Here is a 21,650-nt window from a genome sequence, read left to right on the forward strand (position 1 = left end):
CTTCCATTAAGAGAAATAACAAGACGAAAATACATCAGCTTATAATAACACTGAAATACTTAAAATAAAAAAAATAAAACAACCAAATCATCATCACCTTTGAAGACACAAGGGAAACAACTCAGTAGTCTTACTGGTAAATAAAAGAAAGATTTAAACTGCCTTTCTTTTCCTGAACAAAATAAAACTGAAGGGAATCAAATAGGTAATGAGGGAAAGTATCACTTTACATAAGTATTCCAGGTAATAAATAAACTAGCCTCTTTACTTCTGCACATATTTGAAATTTTTCACAACCAAAAGTTATAAAAATAAAAACAGAACTAATTCAGTTCTTTACAGAGTAGACTACAAAATAAATTCTCTTGTTTCAATAGAAGCATACATTTGAATTGAAGAGTATTATTAGATTTGAAAACTGGAAATAAAACACCATGGGATATGTAGTGAGTGACAATAACAATATACAATCCTAACTGACCAATGAAGAAATTACATAACCCCTGTAATTCCTCCTATGGCAAAACTTACACATCTTCTTCTACCCGAAGCTGTTGAATGTGAGATTTTATTTTCTGTCCTGACGTTTTTAAGATGATATTTTCGAGGAGGTGGAAATCGTCTTGATTAAAGAGCTCACTATCCTTCAGTGGCCCAATGATCTGTGAAGGAGAGAAAAGCAGGCGCTCAGAGCTGGAAGGCTGCCTGCACTCAGCAAGCTGGTAAGAAACCCTCTGGCGTCCTCAGGCTATCTCATACACCAGGTCACCTTAAAAAAGCTGAGGCAGGTACATGTCTAGATAAAATCAGTGAAACAATACAAAGTGAAGCCCAAAATAAATATTTATAGCTACATGTTTACTTATCGATTCCTCAAGGACACAGTGTAAACCTGTGTACATCACAGTATTTTACAGTAAGCGAACTCCAAAGTAAAATAAAATTGCAATGTAGTTTTCATTAATTCTCCCCGAATAAAAACAACAAAGGCCACTTAATGTGTCAAAGGCCATACTGATTTACTGTCTGAGAGCCACCACTATCTCTCACTGCCTCACACAATGGCAGGACACAAATCGACAGCAGGAAGGTTCCACTCAGGGATATTTGCCTATGTCAAAAAGCACAGCCCCTTGGAAATAGGAGGCAGAAACATCACTGGCACTTCATAAACCCCAATCACCTTTGAAAAAAGAGTGGCTCTGTTTGAAGAGTTTACTAGCTTCAGAGAAGAATTCTGCAAAGACTGTTCACAGAGCTAATGTGAAGTCAAGCTTGACAAATCCTCACCCTTCCATTGCTGATCACTGCCCTCTGTCCCTTCTTCAGCTTCAGAACATCCCTGCAGTACATGGCATGAGACAAAATGAAATCCATTTTGGAAGACTCAAAGACCTCTTTAAAAAGACTGAAATCCATTCCCTAGGAAAGTAATCATTATTAAGGAAAAATAGTCATTATTAAGCAAACCATATAAACAAAAAAACACAGTGAATAAAACATAAAATTCTCTTTTCCTGGAAAGAAATAACTAATTTTCATAATTAACATTAACCTGTGTCAATTCTTCAGTCTCCCCACCATCTCCCTACTACTTAAAGTAACTGCTATTTCCTTATCTTTTCCTGTGATTTGTTTGGCTAGCAGACTATTCTTCATTCCTTTATTCTGCATTTTAAAATCTTTTTAATTTCCAGTGACAGCTTCTTTTCCTAACTGGAGTTTCAAATAATGTATACTCAACATTCTGTAAAAAATTTAAAAACTACAAAACTGTGTCAAAAAAATAAGTAACAGATAATACAAATGAACAAACACAGGCTTACTCTGGAAACACATCAAGAACCTATAAGCCTTGAACCCATAAGTGGCTCAAATCTCCATTTTTTTTGCTCTATAAATAAGTCATATTGTCTCTTTTAAAAACTGTATATAACAAAATGGCCCCATACTTAACACAAAACTCAAATGATACACCACAAGAAAGCTAGGGAAGGTTAAAACAAAGGGAATGTGACAGAATTATTTCTTGGAAAGACTCTTCCAAATTAAAAAAATTTCCCTGAGACTCAGGACTAAAATGACAAATCATGATCATGATCCGGACATGTAAGTCACAGGGAGTGAGCTTCTGCAGAGAGAATGCTGCCTCATGAGAGGCTCAGAGCCTTACCCCAACAGAGAACTCCGCAATGTCAGCTCCTGCAGCCAGGGCCTCTGCAGCCCCCTCCTTGGCCATTTTGGTGATGAAGTTCTTAGCAGCGTTGGAGGTCTGAGTTTGGAGAGCTGCCCAGATTGCTCTGGAAATCTGAGTGTTCTCATAGCTTATCTCTTTGGCAGGATTATTTATCATGCTTATTCTAACATTGTTACTGGATTTCTGTTCACAAAATGGGAAATGAGAGTCATATGGTAGGTATTTTTGAACTTAAAAAGCAGCATTAACATCAGTCATGTTTAATAAGTAGCAAATAGGATCTCTCTTAAAAGTCTCAAGTAGTTCTCCTCTGCATAAAATTAAAATGCCATCATCAAGCATTCAAAACCTTACATGTGTGGCCTCCAGCCCACCTTTCCAATTTCATTTCTTACTACCCCTGTGTGTTTGAAGAATATAAAATGTGGTATGCCTCACACTGGCATACCAACCTCAACTACATTACATCTTTACCTCCTTAAGTTCTAACCATTTTTCAGTGCTCTGCTCAAACCCATGGCCTTTCCACATTCCGAATACAAGTCAGTCTCTCCCTGGGTGAAAAGACAAGAATCCAAGTGTGTATACCCAGGACACACAAAGCCAAAAAATGGCTTGTACCGATAACATAAGCAACAGAAATTTATATTTGTGTGTACCAAGAGACATATAAGAATATTCACAGCAACAGTCTTATAATGGCACCAAACTAAAAACCCAACTGTCCTTCAAACAGCATAAACAAACAAAACTTTGTGGTACAGCCATATGATATAATATTACAGGATGAAAAAGGACTATATACCCCTACTTGTAACATCATGAATAAATCTCACAAAAAATTGAGCAAAGAAACCAAACACAAATGAAATTGCATATGATTTCATTTTAATAAACTAAAAGATAGGCAAACCTATTATCTAATGTGAGAAGAGAGAAGAGGGGTAGTGTCTGGGCACGAGTATGGGAGGGCTTTTAGGAACTTAAGAATTCTTTATTTTTCAACCTGACAGGTGGTCACAAGAGTGTGTTCTCTTTGTGACACTGATTTGAGCACTTCCTGTGAACCTACATTTTACTTCAATTAAAACAGTTATTAAAGAATGCAACTCTCCCTCCCCATTCTCCTACCCTAGTACCACTTGAAGATGTATGCATTTGTGTTAGAGTGCCTTTCACATATAACTATCACCCTTAGCTAGAACTGCCCCGATCTAACTTCAAATTGACCACAGCATTTGGTCCACTCCTTGAACAACACCAGGACACACAAAGCCAAAAAAGGGCTTGTACCAATAACATAAGCAACAGAAGGGCACTCAGCACATAAGTACAATCGAAACCACCTGGACATTTCCTTATTTCATTAAGCCTTCCCAGGTACGGGGTATAAAGGGGACCATGAGGAGGGCTGTGAGATACGGATGAAGATGCAAACTGAAACAGCTCAGGAAAAACAATTTTGACATCTTATCCTCTAACAATGATCCTCTCCAGAAGAATTACCTGCTTCTCAACCACCTGCCACTGCCACTTACTCAAGCTCAACTATTCATGGCAGCATATCTTTTCAGAGCATCTATGTGTGTTTCTCTCTGCGCATCTGGATCTACCTCTGGTAAACACACACACTAGCATTCCTGTGTGCCACTGCCCCCACGTCCAGACCTCTGTTGTGGGAAGGACCCCATCTCCCTGATACTACAAAGCACAATCGCTGGAGCAACTCTGTGGCAAGAACATGAACAGTCATGCGATAAAACTTGTCTATGATGAGGAGCTCACTATTTATTTTTGTCTCTATAAGAATCTATTCCTTTCAACAAAGCCTGGATACTGCAGTCTTAGATCTCCTTTCTTGTGAGCTGGCAGATCTCTAGAGATACGATGCTCTGTTCCCTTAATCATTAAGAAAGCAGGACTCCCAGCTCCCACTGAACAATCTGAGCTGCACAGCAATGACCATGAGGACAACGAAAGCCACAAACAAAAATATAAAATGAAGTCATAGATACTTGCCTGATGCCTGATGGCATCATACAATAACTGCCGTCCAGAAGGACTATCAAAATCCCCAACAATCCAAAAAGTTACTGGCCTAATAAAAGAATCATCTGTAGAAAAACAAAAACAACTAATTGAGTTGGAAGAGAAAAGCACATTCTGTGTTTCAACATTCTGAAAATGAAATTGACCAAATAATTTGTGAAAACCATGCAAAAAGAAGAAAATGACAAACTTAATAAAGACAGAAGGAAAGGTAGTACAATTTACTACAAGGAAAGCAGGGGAATCTTCCACAGAGTTTAGTTACAGACTAGGAACATGCACTAATGAATTCTACTGTGGTCTGGGCATCTGTCAGCATGTAAAGTAAAAAATAGCCTTTGAACATGTGGGCAACATACTGTCATTTTTTTTGACTGATTTTTTTCTGGCAGGAACAAGGAGAAGAAGGGCATACTGTCATTTTTAATCATCTTCATTTGTAATTTTCTGAAAATTCTTTAGAAATATTTATACAAAATTTATCTACATTGGCTGGGTGCAGTGGTTCATGCCTGTAATCCTAGCACTTTGGGAGGCTGAGGTGGGTGGATCACTTGAGGTCAGGAGTTTGAAACTAGTCTGGCCAACACAATGAAACCCTGTCCCTACCAAAAATACAAAAAATTTAGCTGGGTGTGGTCACAGGCACCTGTATTCCCAGCTACTTGGGAGGCTGAGGCAGGCAAATCACTTGAATCCAGAAGGCAGAGGTTGCAGTGAGCCGAGATCATGCCACTGTACTCCAGCCCAGGTAACAGAGCAAGACTCCGTCTCAAAAGAAAAAAATTATCTACATTGATATAGCCTCCTGTTACTCACAGATTCCAGAAACAGTACAATTAAGTGTTGATAAATTCTAAATTACACTGGTTGCTGAAACCACCAAAGAAAATTAAGAAATAGAACATTCTAAAGTTTTAAGTTACCATAGATTTCCTTGGAGGACATTCCTGGACAAAGGTAAAGAGAAAAGAGTAGAAGAAAAGAAAATATCATTTCTGTAATGAATGCCTACTATAAGAGTCAAAAATCTAAACAATGGCTAACATGGTCTATACTTCTTTCTCTTGCTTAGTCTCATCAGCATCACGGTACTGTCCTAGTACCCAGAGAAAGTTTCTTTAAAGAATCAAATGGAGTAATTGCCTGTATTCTACAAACTGCTGGAAAAGCAGAACGTCTCTCAGGGAGAGACCATAGTGGAAATTTAAAAATTGGATAAAAATAGCTGCCTTGAAAGGCAGCCAGCGCTTTTTTGAAGCACTGATCAGAGGGGCACAGAATCTGTCCACCACTAAAGTGCATCATTTTATAAAATCTTAGCCTAAATAAATACTTCTACATAAAATCAGCTTCAAAGATTATACAAGGCTTCCTAAAACCAACTTTTATAAAACCCAAAACAATATTAACCCTGTACTGTCATTTTAAATCCATTAACCCATTTTTACAACATAAATGTTTTTCCATTTGAACTATGAAATATTTTCCTTTTGACTTAACAGGTAATACAAAATTTATAAAGATGTTTGAATTCTTAAACAAATGTAGATTTTAAACAAATATACAAGGATTAAATTTGAAATATTTTCTAAATTCAAAGCATATAAGAAATAAGAAAAATTATGAAGTCTCTTTCCCTTAATTTTTCTCCTAATTTGCACATTAAGATGAATATGCAAATACTTTTATAAAAATGTTGAATGCAAGATAAGCCTCAAATGGATTACCTTTCTTTGTCAGATAGTTCATACTGTTGACTACAGCAGCAGTCTTGCCTTGGGAATCCAATGTAGTAAATCTAGCATAATCATCCACAAAGAAGTTATCTGGGAGAAAAAATGAAATAGGTATATATTAAGTTCCAGTTAAATCTAATGTCAATATTCAACTGATAACGTGACTTGATCATAATAATGAGACTTATAAAAATGCATGAGCAAAGTATATTAACTTCCATGTTTACTGAACAAGTTCACAACATGGTCCCATCCCTACTGAAGTCACATATCAAAGATACAAGGTTGATGAAAACATACATATCTCATACAGCTATCATATAAGTATGTGTCAGTTTAATGGCAGAAATTTTTCCTATTCCCATTCCTGTCACTTGTCAACTAGAGAATAATCTCAAAGAGATCCCTTTAACTCATTTCTCCCTTCCCCAGTCCAATCAGTAGAGTAAGCTCTTCCTGTTCCTATGGAGGAAGCAGGGGTAAAAGAGAAAACATATAATAAAACTGGTTTATTTTGTAGGTCTAACAAAATATCACTTTTTAAATGCTTAACAGAAATAAAAGGTCACTGTCACTCTTTTCAGATATGTACCTTCTCCAATTAGTGTCAAAGGGCAATACTCATTATTCATTTCCCGCTCAGATGATTATTCCTAGAACTCCAGTTTCATCAAGTCATTCTCTTGCTCTAAACTACTCACTAATTTCTTGCAGACTATAAAATGGTCTCCAGCCTAGTAACATAAACCCTCTGTCTCTAACAGTCTCCCCAATCCTAAACATTATTGCACCCTACACAAATGTCAGTCTTCTCATCGCTGTCATATACAGTTTGCCTGCCTACCCACCCATCTATTCATCTGTGCACACGCTCATTCATCTATGCTATCACTTGACAATGCACACTGAACACCTACTATCCATAAAATTCGATCCAGGAAAACAGCAGAAAATAAGTCAGACATGGTCCATTTTGTGAAGGAAGGGAGAGCACACCATACCAGCAAAAATTAGTATCCTACTAAAAAGGCTCCAGGACAGCCAAAGCCAAAGAAACATGGGTGATGGTGCCATCACCACCAGGTCAGAAGGATGTCAGTGCCTCCTAATGGACGTTTGCACTGGGTTCATCCAACAGCCGGCATCTTTGCCACTGTGGTCTAGCATTGTTTCATAGCTCATTACAGCAACACTCAATGGAAAAGGAAATTAAAAAACAGAACCGTTATTATGCTCCTATTCGTGTGTATTCCAGAGACGACCTTTCAAGTTTAAATAAAAATGATGAAAACAACAAACACTTAGGACAAAGAGTCACAACACGCTCACCTTGCTCTACTGAAACTTCAGGGAAGAAAGGAAAACCCAGCTGTGAAGAAAAAACTCACTTTCTGGGTAGTTTCTTTCTCAAATATAAGCCTATACTTACATCTTTTCCTCAGTGTGTATGCTTATGTATGTATGTTATACACACCCACACATACACACAAATATATATATACACATATATATGTATAATATATGTGTATTTTTCCTCTACCTAAAAGAAACTTTCAAGTCGATTAGAGATAGTGCATTAACAACCATAGATTCCTACATTCATTATACTCAACTATAATAATAAATGTTGGTTCCAACTTCATTACACACATCTTTCCTTCCCCAGTGAGATTTCATGGGCTAGTGACGACAGTTCCATCTCATTTCCAGGTGTTTGCTGAAGTGGCCTTCAGAGTCTCAAGGAAGGCACAGAGGACAAATTGCACCTGGACTTAACATATTTTTTGGCTCTTATAAGGTATTCCAGTGGAAAACACCCAAATGTCCACCAACTGAGGAACAGATACATGTGGACTATGCACAAAGTGGACTATAAAAAGGAATGAAATGCTGACGTATCAACAACATGCATAAACCTTAACATGTTAAAGAAGCCAGGCACAAAAGGCTTCCAACTATATTAAATGTATAGAATAGGCAAATCCATAGAAACAGAAAAGTAGATTAGTTGTTGCCAGGGGATGGGGAAAGGGAGGAACAGACAGTGACTACTAATAGGTACACGGAATTTTGGGGGGTGATAACAACATAAAATTAGACCGTGGTAATGACTGCACAAACTTTGTGGTTTTCTCATTTAAAAAAAACATTAAATTGCATACTTTAAAAGGCTGAGTTTTACGGAATATTCATTGTATCTTGGTGAAGCTGCTAAAGGCATTCCTAAGTTCTTACAGTGAAATTCAGTGAGATATCTGTGGACTTTATGGCTGATTCTAGAATGAGGATGAAGAAAGAGAACTGCTTTATGACTAGGGAAGCCAAAAATCCAGGTCAATTCTCATTATCAATTGTCTGTTTAGTTGACATTTAAATGGCACTAAATATTTTTCAAAGTTTCAGGGTTTTGTCCAGGAAGATGTTTTCTTCTTTAGGAGGAAACTCATGAATTTAGAAGGTCATAATATGAACTAAAGGTGCAAAGTGTTTACACATAAAATTTTCTCACAATCTTGGGCTATCTTCTGAACACTGCAGAAGATAATCAGAATATTAAAATCTGAAAAAATGTAAAAATTCTGAAAATCTATAAAAGTCAAAAAAAAAGTATAAGGTTCCTGAAATGCTCCTTACTACTTGCTGTCAAATCCAGGTAGTCTCGTTCAGCTGTCAAAATCCTAGAATTGATTCGTGGAACAACATTTGGCTGATTCATGATATACTCCACCACATCTTGATCATGGGGCAGTTCACCCTACAAGAAAAAAAAAGGAGTTGAGAGGGAAGCATAAAGCAAATTTGAGCAACAATAATTCATTAGGAACTAAAAACTTATTAACTTTATAAACAGCTTCCTCTGTGCTAATAATAGTTAAGACAGAAATTACCATGCTATTGGTCCCTGTCACTGCCAAGCATACCTGGGCACATTGCCTACAGCATCTCTACCTCTACCAACAATGTGAGGAAAATGTTGACATTCATTGTAAAGATGAGGAAGCTAAGGCACAGAAAGGTTAAATAACTTACTCAAACTCACAAGGCCAATGCAAAGCGATTATGAAATGCAAATCCAGACCAGGAGCAGTGGCTCACACCTATAATCCCAGCACTTTGGGAGGCTGAGGCAGGCAGATTGCTTGAGGTCATGAGTTAGAGACCAGCCTGGCCAACATGGTGAAATATACTAAAAATATTTCTGTATTTTTAGTATCTCTACTAAAAATACAAAAGTAGCCAGGCGTGGTGGCAGGTGCTTGTAATCCCAGCTGGAGGCTGATGCAGGAGAATCACTTGAATGTGGGAGGCAGATGTTGCAGTGAGCCAAAGATACAGAGTGAAACTCTGTCTCAAGGGAAAAAAAAAAGAGAAAAAATGCAAACCCATGTTTATTTGGTCTCTCTACACACCACTGTGCTTTCCCACAAGCTCAACAAACTAGTTAAGGGTTAACATAAGCAAAAATCCATCTGCAGAACTACTCATACTTAGCTTCTTTCTTAAGGAAAAAACCAAAGGTCTTCTCTCAAGCAGTTAATACGCTTTGTAATAAAACCACTTCCATCTTTGTTCAATCTCAGCCATCCAAGTAACCCTGTATCTCCAGAGTTAGAATTACAATGAGAGGAGGAGAAATCATCTGTCATTTATTCTTCCCTTTTCCATAGCTCATATTACAGAAAAAGTTATACTTCTTGAAGGTGACCTCAGAGCCATGTGTCAACAACTATGCAAATGTGCAGATTTACAAACTTAAAATATTTAACACACAAGTATATTTTAAAGGCATTTTCTTTTTTATCCTGAGACAGGGTCTTCCTCTGTCACCCAGGCTGGAGGGTATAATGAGATCCATAGCTCACTGCAGTCTCAATCTCCAAGGCTCAAGGGATTCTCCCACCTCAACCTCCCAAATAGCTGGGACTACAGGCATGTGCTACGACACCCAGCTAATTTTTGTATTTTTGTAGAGATGGAGTTTTACCATGTTGCCCAGGCTGGTCTCAGACATCTGGGTTCAAGAGCTCTCTCTCACCAGGTCCTTGCTAAAGTCATTTTCAAGATAAAGATGTGAATCAAATATACACATTCAAGTCTAAATAATTCCAATTAGACATTGCTTGTAGCTACTTAATAACGAGCATATGAACCAAACCATACCAATCAAAAGACTTACAAAGGTATTAGATGGCTCACTGTACATCTTGGCCCATGTACAAAACTTTGGTCAATACTATAAATCTACCTCATCCAATTAGAAGCCTATCTAGTTCAAGGAGGGGAATTTGGCAAAGTCTATAAAAATTTTAAATGTCAGCTGGCAGGGTCTGGGGAAGGCGCAGCAGGTGCCATGTCCAGCTGTGAAGGTGCTGCTGAAACGGGCCAAAGAGATGGATGAAGATAAGGCTTTCAAGCAGAAACAAAAAGAGGAGCAGAAGAAGAAATAAAAATAGGAATTAAAATTGAAGGCCATGGGGAAGGGTCCCCTGGCCACAGGTGAAATTAAGGAATCTGGATCCAGCACAGTGGCTCATGCCTGTAATCCCAGCATTTTGGGAGGCTAGTGGATCACCTGAGGTCAGGAGTTCAAGAGCAGCCTAGCCAACATGTCAAAACCCTGTCTCTACTAAAAATACAAAAATTAGCCACCCATGGTGGCACACACCTGTAATCCCAAATACTCAGGAGGCTGAGGCAGAAGAATTGCCTGAACCTGGAACGCAGAGGTTGCAGTAAGCCGAGATCACACCCTTGCACTCTAGCCTGGGTGATGAAGCAAGCCTCCATCTAAAAAGAAATAAAAAAATCTGGCAACAAGCAAGTTGTGCCTTGTGCCTGAGGAGATGGTGACCCTTGATTTCATTCATATTTAAACATCTGTATTCCCTACCATAACATCTTTTGCCACCTATAGCTGGAATGAAGTGTTGTCTTGAAGCCTGCTGTACATTTAAGAATAAACATTTGTAAAAAATTTTAATTAAAAAAATAAAAAATTTTAAATGTAATACCTTCTGACCAGCTCTTCTATACACACACATGTGCATGCACACGTACGCGCGCACACACACACACACACAGAGTAGTTGAGGAAGAAATCATGAGTAGTACAGGACAGGAGTGTATGGGTAAAAGTTTCTCTTCACTTACATCTCTATATTTTGAATTTCATACCATCGGCATAGCATATCTTTTATTCTTTTTAAAGGAACAAGGTCATCGTCTGTCATACAGGCTAGAGTGCATTGGCATGATTATCACTCACTATGGCCTCAATCCTCAAGCAACCCTCCTGCCTTAGCCGTCCAAAGTAGCTCAGACTACAGGTACATGCCACAATGCCTGGCTAATTTTTTTTTAATTTTGTAGAGATGGGGCCTTGTTATGTTAGCCAGGCTGGTCTCAATCTCCTGGCCTCAAGTAATCCTCTAGCATCAGGCTCACAAAGTGCTGTATTACGGGCATGAGTCACCACAACTGGCTGATAATCCAACTTTTTTTAGTGTATTTAGTTCAAATTTTCTAATACTTGGTGTTTTTCAAGACAATGTACAAAGATACACACATATTAGAATATTCACGGTAGCACTGTTTGCAACTAGTGAAAATGTAGAAGTAATGTCCAACACTAGGAAATGAAGTAAATATTTATTTATTTATTTATTTATTTATGAGTCGGAGTTTCACTCTTGTCCCAGGCTGGAGTGCAATGGCATGGCTCACTGCAACCTCCACCTCCCAGGTTCAAGTGATTCTCCTGCCTCAGCCTCCTGAGTAGCTCAGATTACAGGCATGCACCACACCCAGCTAATGATTTTTTAAATGGAATACTAGCCATGCATGGTGGCTCATGCCTATAATTCCAGAACTTTGGGAGGCCAAGGTGGACAAACTGCTTGAGGCCAGGTGTTGGGAGAACAGCCTGAGCAATCTGGCAAAACCCCATCTCTCCAAAACAAACAATAATTAGCTGCGTGTGGTAGCACACACCTATGGTCACAGCTCCTTGGGAGGCTGAGGCAGGAGGATCACTTGAGCCCAGAAGTTCACGGCTGCAGTGAGCTATGATCGCATTCCCCGCACTCCAGCCTGGGTGACAGAGACCCTGTCTCAAAAGAAATTATGGTAAGAAAAGTGATCTTTGAGGCAATTAATTTGCCACATTACTATTTATATCTCCCCAGTTGCGCAAAGCCTTAAAAAATCAAGGGCCCCAAAATGAAACAACTAGGACACTAGAGGATTCTCAGGGGTTCTCTTTATTTGGGCTGAACCAGATCTCACTCAGTGCCAACAGCTTTTTCCCTGGTGGTATTTGTCAAAAACAATTAGGCAATTGTTTAACACCTGAGGGGCAGATAGCAAACGTGAAGCTGGTCAAAAAACAAAGAAAAGGCTGGGGAATGGGGGTGTCCATATGGGGCTTTGAAAAGCTCTGACAAGTTTCTTGGAATTTGAAAGACCATAAGCATCATGCCCAGGGGTATGTGAATGCCCAGGGAAAATCTTAGAAGGCCTTAAACCCTTGCCTCTAACCTTGGGGCTCTGTGCAAGCAAAAATGGAAGACTAAGGCAGAGTTATCAATTGTCTGGTTGAGTGTGGAAAGTGTGCCCCAATACAACACAGAGACCCTTAAGAAAAACTGGGCAACTTTTTGAATCGATGCATCGAAGAAAATCTCTGTTCACTGATCAGCTGACCAGTTAAACAGCTGAAACTTGAGAAGCCACACATGAAAAAGAATACAGATGTGAAAGAATTGGTTCAGGGCCAGGTGTGGTGACTCACACCTGTAATCACGGCATTTTGGGAGGCTGAGGCAAGTGCATCACTTGAGGCCAGGAGTTCAAGACCAATGTTCTGAAATTAGAGCCTGGCCAATGTGGTGAAACCTTGTCTCTACTAAAAATACAAAAATTAGGTGGGCATGGTGGCGTGCTCCTGTAATCCCAGCTACTCAGGAGGCTGAGGCACAAGAATAACTTGAACCTGGGAGATGGAGGTTGTAGTGAGCCAAGATTGCACCACTGCACTTCAGCCTAGGTGACAGAGCGAAACTCTGTCTCAAAAAAAAGGAAAGAAAAGAAAGAATTGGTTCAGAAAAGTCACTAAATAATAGTTACAACAATTAAAAAAACAAATCCTGGTACAGTGAAGAAGTATCACATTATATTATTTCAAATTTCTAGTTATAAAAAACAAAATTATTAAATATGCAGAAATGGTGGCTCATGCCTGTAATCCCAGCACTGTGGGAGGCCAAAGCAGAAAGATTGCTTGTGCCCAGGAGTTCAAGACCTGAGACCTGCCTGGGCAACACAGAAAGATCTTGTCTCCACAAAAAAGATACAAAAATTAGCCACATATGGTGGCATGCACCTATAGTCCCAGCTAATTGGAAGGCTGAGGTGTAAAGATCATTTAAGTCCAGGAGTTGGAGGCCACAGTGAGCTAAGATCATGTCACTGTGCTCCAACCGGAGTGACACAGTGAGACCCTGTATCCAAAAAAAAAAAAAAAAGACATGCAGAAAGAAAAGAGTACAGTGTACACTCAGGAAGAGAAAGGGCCAAGACAAACTATTCTAACTACTAAATAAAATGTGTAATATATATTCTTATATTATATTCATATTCTATTTAAGCCTAAACATTGGACTTAATTAGACAAAGAATTTAAATAAATGACTGCAAATATATTCAGGAACTAAAAGAAACGATGTCTACCAAAGTAAAGTTTAAGACCGATATCTCACCAAATAATATCAATAAACCAAAGAAAATCATCAAAAAGAACAAACAGAAATCTGGATTTATAAAAACTGAAATGAAGCATTCTCTAGAGGAGCTCAACGACAAAAGAAAAGAGTACGTGAATTTGAAGATAGATAAACTGAGATTAACTAGTCTGAGGAATATAAAGAATGAAACCTGTGGGACATGAGACAGTACCAACATACGCATATTTCCAGAAGGAGAGGAGGGAAGAGAAAAGGACAGTATGTAGTAAATAATTTGGCTGGTCCTAGTTCTTGGGATGTAAACTCTAAATCCAGTGATAGGAGTGTCCTTGTCATTCATGGTAAGCCCCTTAGATCACACATGATGGTTTCTACTATGAGGTGATGCACAGCGAGCCCCAAGAGTTTGTGCTAATGAGATGACTCAAGTTGGAGGCTACTAACACTAGAAAGACCAACCACATGATTAGAGGGTTGGGGTTCTCAGCAACAAGCTATCTGTCCAATAACATCCTGATCTTTGCAAATTCAATCTGTATAAAATGTCCAGAACAAGCAAATCCATTAAGCAGAAAGTAGGTTTGTGTTTGCCAGTGGCTGGGGGGCAGAGGAGTAGGACAAAATGGGCAAAATGGAGAGGAGTAATTGTTACTGGTTATGGGGTTTCTTTTGGGGGTGAAGATAATGTTCTGAAATTAGAGGTGGTAGTTACATAACTATATGTAGAGAGTAAAAACTACTTTAAGCCTAGGAGTTTTATGCTGTGTGAATTACATCTCAACAACTATATATAAATATTTACATATAAATGAAAAATAAAATTGTCTCTCTCCAAAATCAAAATTCCCTACAAATAGAACAAATCGTTCTTAGAACTGCTTGCAATTTTTAAAATAAACATTTAATCCTGAAATCAGTAATACTAGTTATTTCAATTACTGTATATAGATTTATGAATATTTTCATCATAGCAGGACTTGCCAAGAGTTCACAAACCAATTACTAGTGACACACAGAAAATAGCTTTTCATTTTTTTTTTTTAACAGGACAGCATCTCACTCTATCACCCAGGATGGAATATAGTGAGGCAATCGCAGCTCACTGCTACCTTGAACTCCTGGGCTCAAGCAATCTTCCCATCTCAGTTTCCTGAGTAGCTAAGACTACAGGCGCGCACCACAAAGCCTGGCTAATTTATTTATTTATTTTTTTGAACAGAGGTCTTGCCATATTGCCCAGTTTGGTCTCGGACTTCTTACCCTCAAACCATCCTCTAGCCTCAGCTTCCCAAAGAGTGATGCTAAGAATTTTACTGCCTATTACAGAGGCAACAAAAAATGTAAGCCAACTTATTCATTTATTTATTTAGTGAGACGGAGTCTCACTCTGTCACCCAGGCTGGAGTGCAGTTGTGCGATCTCGGCTCACTGCAACCTTTGCCTCCTAGGTTCAAGAGATTCTCTTCCTTCAGCCTCCTGAGTAGCTGGAATTACAGGCACATGCCACCATGTCCAGCTAATTTTTGTATTTTTAGTAGAGGCGGGGTTTCACCATGTTGGTCAGGCTGGTCTCAAACTCCTGACCTAGTGATCTGCCCACCTTGGCCTCCCAAAATGCTAGGAAATGAGCCATTTCGCCCAGCCTCCAACTGTTCTCTCAAAATCAGCCTTGAAGTGTGACTCACCAAGTACACTGCTCTTTGGAAGAAGGTGGTGGTCTCCAGGATTTTATGCATTGTGATGGTTTCTAACTCATCAGGGTCTAGCTGTTCCTTTTCAAAGGGCATTCCATTGAACAGCACTACAGGCAGGGGGCCAACTCCAGTCTGCTCATAGTAGCCTCTTGCTTCCTGAAACAAAAGAATCCACAAAAACAACAGCATATTTTTGCCATTTGTAAGACAAATGGAACAAAGCATATTTTTCTTAAATGCCTGTTCTAACAACAAAACAAAAATCAATAGAAATATGGTAAAGAAAAAATAACTCAAGAGATTTCTTTTTTAAAAAATGAAAAATGACATCACAGTTAATATCCTACTATGTCAATCTGAGACTGAGTTACTGAGTTCGAGTTTTTATAAAACCACAAAAGCTTGCAAATTATGAAGTGGGTGTGTGGGTGTGTATGAGGGTGTGGGTGTGTATGAGGGTGTGTGTGTAGCACAGGGCATCAAAACTGAACTATATACTACAGTCAGCTTTACAACTATACAATGGAACTTTCTGCAATGAGGAAAATACTCTATCTGTGCTGCCCAATGCAGGGGCAACTAACCACATGTAACTATTGAGCACCTGAAACCTGCCAGCTATGACCAAGTAACTAAATCTTTAGTTTTAATTAATTTCATTTAAAATTATACATGTGCCCACAGGCTACCACACTGGGGTGCACAGGTTTTGACTACCATACGTTTTAAGTGCTCTGTGCAAAAAGCCTGAGGTAAATATTTACACTCAATTCTAAATTAGGGTCCATACCACTAACAACGAAATTGCACCTGCAGAAAACAAAACAAGGTTTGTAGGGGGTGCTCAAAAATTGCTCTAAGACATAATACACCCAATTTTTTCCGTTCTCCGTGACAAAAGAGATTCATCGGCCGGAAAATACTGAAGCAACAAAAGGCAAATGTATCTGAGATGGACATTCTTCCTGACACAGGCAATCTTCCCTCAGACTAATTTTTCTGAGTAAAAATTGTATTACTACCCAAGACATAAAGTGGGCAACTTTACAAATATCTATTACACATCTTGTAATTGTCATTTTCTGAAAGTAGCAGAGTTTAATGATTTCTAACCATTTTAGACAGCACCAGTAGAAAAGTACTTCCATTAGGTACCTAAATCGAGTCACAGGTAACAAACTGCTTACTTTCTAATCAGACTAGCAGAGTAACAGACTTCACTGACGGATTAAAACATGGCACAGCCAAATTTGGTTGGTTTCAGCCATTTCTATACATCATAGTCTAAATGTTCTAAACATACACTCTTAAAACTCTTACCATGTTCATTCTGTTCTTTGAAATCTCAACTATTACATAGATGTCCATTTAAACTCAATTTTAATCTAATTTTAGTTTTGAAAATCACCCCCTTCAACCAATTAAAACAAGACCAGAAAACTTACATTATAAATCCAAATGACAATACGATAAATAACATCGGTTTTCACTGCAAACAGTAACTGAGTGAAAGTTAAGACAGGAAGGTGTTTTCACTATGTATCTTCCTTTTCACCACTCATAGTTTACAAGACCAAATCACAGAACGCAGCACAATTATCAAACAGCCAAACCGAAAATTCATATGGACAAATTTTCTAGCAATAGCTAACTAAAAATGTTAAATAATAATAAATAATTAACAAACATTAATTTCTGGTAGTCTTATACTGAGCTACTCACAAATAACTGAGATTAGTAAAGACTCAAAGATAATATGCTAAAGGTAAAATGCTTGCATGTGTAAGTTAGAATTTTTCCTAATGTCATTATCTTACTGGCTTTGAAAGATATAAATATATACCTATCAGACTATATTCTCAATAGTTTAAAAGTTCTACTTTAATTGCATTGCCTACTTTTTAAAATAATTATTTCTTTCAGGCATAGATCTCATAGCTTCACTGTAACAAAGGAACAGATTTACAAGTGCAATGACATTTATTAAAAGCAGTCATTTTTCCTAAAATTAACCATTTCAAAAGAATCCATTCCATTGGGCTTTTTGTATAGGGGTAAAGCTCCTGTAGTTTAAAAAAAAAAAATCTCATTAGTCATTAGATTGTTAGGACTTCTGGGATACTCTCAACATTCCTGCCTTGAGAGTATGTCTATTTCAATAGCTAGACAATTAAATGGATGAAATATAAATAATATGACCTGCTTGTATATAGAAGAGCCTCTAATAAGTACAGATGGCTGAGTCTAGGAAACTAAGGAGGATAGTGTGTAATACCCTCATTCAATTTTTCAGCACAATCAAAATTCTAACACATGTAAAGGTATAAAAATATCCCTTTCCCCCGTTTGTCTACTCTATTCAATATTTTTTAAGTAAATACTTTTAATATAATAATCATCCACAATAAAAAGCTACTGGTACTTTTTCTTCAACAGGATAAGAGTAAATGAGGCTTAAACATTTTCCAAATATGAAATATAAAAAAATTCCACAAAGTCCCTCAAAACTTTCATATTCTCAAAGCGGCCTTCTTTTTCTTTTATTTCACTTATTCTTTTTCTAAAGAGTGCTATTCTTGTTGTTTGTGTCTATCTGGGAGGAAAAACAGTTACTAGGTACCCATAGCAATATTATTTTATTTAAAAATCCAGAAAAGATAAATGACTGGACAGAAGGCTGCAATAAAATAATGGTAACCATTCTCAGGCTACACTGAGTAGATCTCATTCCCAGCTTCAATTCCAAGCTTGACTAGCTATACCTTAAAATGAGCAGATATAATACTAACACGCAAAATCAAAAAAACAGAAAAGAGAAAGAAGAGAGGCAGACTGGGATGCTCAAAGACGTTCTAGCTCCTGGTATGATTTTACCTTTCTAAAAGAGCTGGCACAGAGCTAGTATTTTAATCCATCTTGTACTCAACATCAGCTTACACATATAATAAACGTGTCCCTCTTCGAACTTGAATTCAGAGTAGGCAGCTGTCACTGTATCTAGGAAGCCTTCCACAATCACCTTGTCCCAAAGTAGCAAAGCTGCCCATCCCAGCACTGAGCCTCCATGTACAGTGTGAAAATACTCAGAACCTCACCACTGCCAAAACCGTAGTGCTCTCATCTGCTGTCTCCTCCAATGGGGCTGTGTGAACTGCCCAAGTTCATACCACATCTTGTTCAACTTTCTAGTATTACGACTGGCGCAGTTACACAATACTACTGTGTTTTAAAACTAAAGCTTTATTACTTATTCTAAAGTAATTCAGAAATTTCTCTAGTTGTTAAATTCTTGTGTTTTAATCTTGCTAAAAATGATTTTTAGTCCCTATAAAACCTGAATCGACTTACAGTAGCAGATTTCTCAACCAATCTCAATTAACTAATTTATCTCATTAACAAATACCAGCTATTAAAGTATGCTGAATATTTACACTAGCGAGAAACTCTCTAGAATGCCCACATGCTTTTTTATTTTTATTTATTTTTTATTTTTTAGTAGAGCTGGGGTTTCGCCACATTGGCCACACTGGTCTCAAACTCCTGACCACAGGCAATCCTCCTGTCTCAGCCTCCCAAAGTGATGGAATTACAGGAGTTAGCCACACCAGGCCTAGAATTTATGTGTCTTTTTTTTTTTTTGATCTGTGATTTTATTTTTAATTATCTAAGCCTTATGATCACACATAATTTTTAAACTTTTATCTCTCTACTTAAAGCCTTCTAATGAGGTGGCAAAAGTACCATTACCAAGCACACATACACAGTATATTCAGTTTTACGTGTTTTTGAATAGTTGTTTGAAGCCAATCCTAAAGTATGAACTAGTCTAACTTAGTAACTCTAAAGTTTAACTTGCTACTATTTTTGTCACACTGACCTTTAAAAGCATCTGACCTTAAAGATCATCTATAAAATGTGAGAGGTGTTCAATTTTCTTTCTTTGGTATTAAATACAAACCACACTAAAACACCTCTTAATAAATAAAAGGCAGCATTTTAAATTCAGGGAATAGGATGCCCACATCCTTCTGCTCCTCCCAGTTGAGCTATCTTCTTGCCAAGGATCAGGCTGTCTGTTCCCAAACCAACTATTCCTGTCAGTGAAATAATTTAATAGTATATAAATCAATAAAATATGAGTACAAAAAGAAGGTTACTCTTTCACTAAAACAAACTGAAAGACTAGAAAACTCACAAAGATAAGAAGCTAAAACCAAATGCTGTCTGTCAGACAACTACAAAAGACCTGGGAGGGAGATTAGAAAAATCTACAAGGTTCTAGTCAGCCATAAAAAAAAAGAAAAAAAAGAAAAATCTACAAGGATTCTGTATCAGATGAAACAGGACTCATAAACAATTCACGCAGAATATGATTTATAAAGGGATGATAGCTCAAATCTCCAAACAGGAATGAAAGGCTTTGTCTTTCATTTGGGGGAAAAAAATTCCTCCCTTGAAAAAGGAGAAAAAACATTGAAACACTGGTAGATAAATATTTTTTTAATGTTTAAAATCAAAATGTTTCAGAAATATATATTAATTCCTTTAATACAGATTTTCAACAATTTGTACTTGCAATAGGTTAAGACCCTTTACTGTGTTTAATGTCTCAAAAGAAAATTATCTTTAAGTAAAAAGATGTTAAACTTTATTAAATCCTTATTACTACAATACTTTGCCATTCTGTTTGTTACATTTCATAATATATTTCCACCCTTAGCTTAAATAACTAAATAAAGCCAGTATGATATATATTTAATTGTACATCATATCCTGGCTCTATACATCCAGTAGATGTCATCCAGAGCAAACTCCATGGAAGTACTACCATTGCATTCTGAAAAAAAAAATTGTTTTTCAATTTAATAGTTATTAAGCAAGTTAAAAATCAGTGACATCTTCACAAGACTGAAGTAAAAACTTTCTCAAACACTGAAAAGTGATCTGGTTTCTAAACTTTTAAATGCTAAGTACTGAAACACTTTAACCACCATCACTATTACTAGCAAAAGCCCCAAGCAGGGGGTTAAGGACAGTATAGTGTATCAATCAAATGACAGACACAAAGAAATTCTTTACCTTCCGATTCTGATCATAAGCGGAATCAATCCCCAAAATGCTATTCACTTCTACATATGGGTATTTCTTCTCTAGGACACTGACCACATGTTCAACTTTCACTTTTTCTCCAGTCCTCACCTTGTTATAGATCTGAAGAAAGACAAAACAGTTGGTTAACTACACTTTTAAGTTCAAATTTAAATGTTCATTCCACATTTTTTTGAATAGAGAGGAAAATATGATTTTTTTCCTTAAAAGGCCAATTGGGACATGTTAGCAATTCTTCCTTTTCCATATACCTTATTAAGATAACTCCTTAGGTTGAAAATTTTAAAAAATATATTTGTTTTTTGAGATAGTCTCATTCTGTTGCGTAGGCTGGAAGTGTAGTGGCGATATTTCAGCTCACTGCAACCTCCGTCTCCCTGGGTCAAGTTATTCTCCTGCCTCAGCCTCCTGAGTAGCTGGGATTACAGGTTTGCACCACCATGCCCAGCTAATTTTTATATTTTTTAATAGAGATGGGGTTTCACCATACCAGGTTGGTCTCGAACTCCTGACCTCATGATCCAGCTGCCTTGGCCTCCCAAAGTGCTGGGATTACAGGTGAGAGCCAACGCACCTGGCCAAAAATTAAATATTCTTAAAATGAACCAATCAGTTCAGCCAAGTTAAATCTCAAATGCAAAAAAAAAAAATATATATATATATATATATATATATTAGTTAAGAAAAAATCTGAATAGGCCAAGCAGGCATGGTGGTTCATACCTATAATCCCAGCACTTTGGGAGGCTGAGGCAGGTGGATCACTTGAGGTCAAGGGTTCAAGAACAGCCTGGCCAACATGTTGAACCCCTACTAAAAATACAAAAATTAGCCTGGTATGGTAGTGCACAACTGTAATTCCAGCTACACAGGAGGTTGAGGGAGGAGAATCGCTTGAACCAGGGAGGCAGAGGTTGCAGTGAGCCAAAATCATTGCACTCCAGCCTGGGTGATGGAGTGAAACTGTCTCAAAAAAAGAAAAATCTGAACACTTATAAGTAGTCCTTGAAATAAAAACTATGTCCATGATGTTTGGGGGGGATGAAGATAGGGAGAGGGGAGAGAGAGAGAAATCTAAACTGACACTAAAATTATTTATTTGAATTTTTTTTTTGAGCTA

The 21,650-nt window shown here is 37.6% G+C and overlaps 1 protein-coding gene across 35 annotated transcripts in view; it reads right to left on the bottom strand.

Moving 5' to 3' along the window:
- The window catches only part of UGGT1 (UDP-glucose glycoprotein glucosyltransferase 1), a 118,322-nt gene that overhangs the window by 42,919 nt on the left and 53,753 nt on the right, over positions 1-21,650 (bottom strand). For 23 of the 35 annotated variants that reach the window (XM_035304103.3, XM_017973346.5, XM_035304107.3 and 20 more), the window contains 9 exons: positions 20,501-20,632; positions 15,413-15,577; positions 8,620-8,740; positions 5,977-6,075; positions 5,173-5,196; positions 4,217-4,311; positions 2,174-2,380; positions 1,291-1,422; positions 532-662 (listed from right to left, as the gene is read on the bottom strand). In XM_035304103.3, the coding sequence (XP_035159994.1) occupies positions 532-662; positions 1,291-1,422; positions 2,174-2,380; positions 4,217-4,311; positions 5,173-5,196; positions 5,977-6,075; positions 8,620-8,740; positions 15,413-15,577; positions 20,501-20,632 (1,106 nt within the window). The remainder of the gene's footprint in view (positions 1-531; positions 663-1,290; positions 1,423-2,173; positions 2,381-4,216; positions 4,312-5,172; positions 5,197-5,976; positions 6,076-8,619; positions 8,741-15,412; positions 15,578-20,500; positions 20,633-21,650) is intronic. The other 12 variants (XM_078326987.1, XM_078326989.1, XM_078326997.1 and 9 more) reach the window with 1 other exon arrangement.

The sequence above is a fragment of the Callithrix jacchus genome, chromosome 6, assembly GCF_049354715.1.
Source record: "Callithrix jacchus isolate 240 chromosome 6, calJac240_pri, whole genome shotgun sequence".
NCBI lineage: Eukaryota > Metazoa > Chordata > Mammalia > Primates > Cebidae > Callithrix > Callithrix jacchus.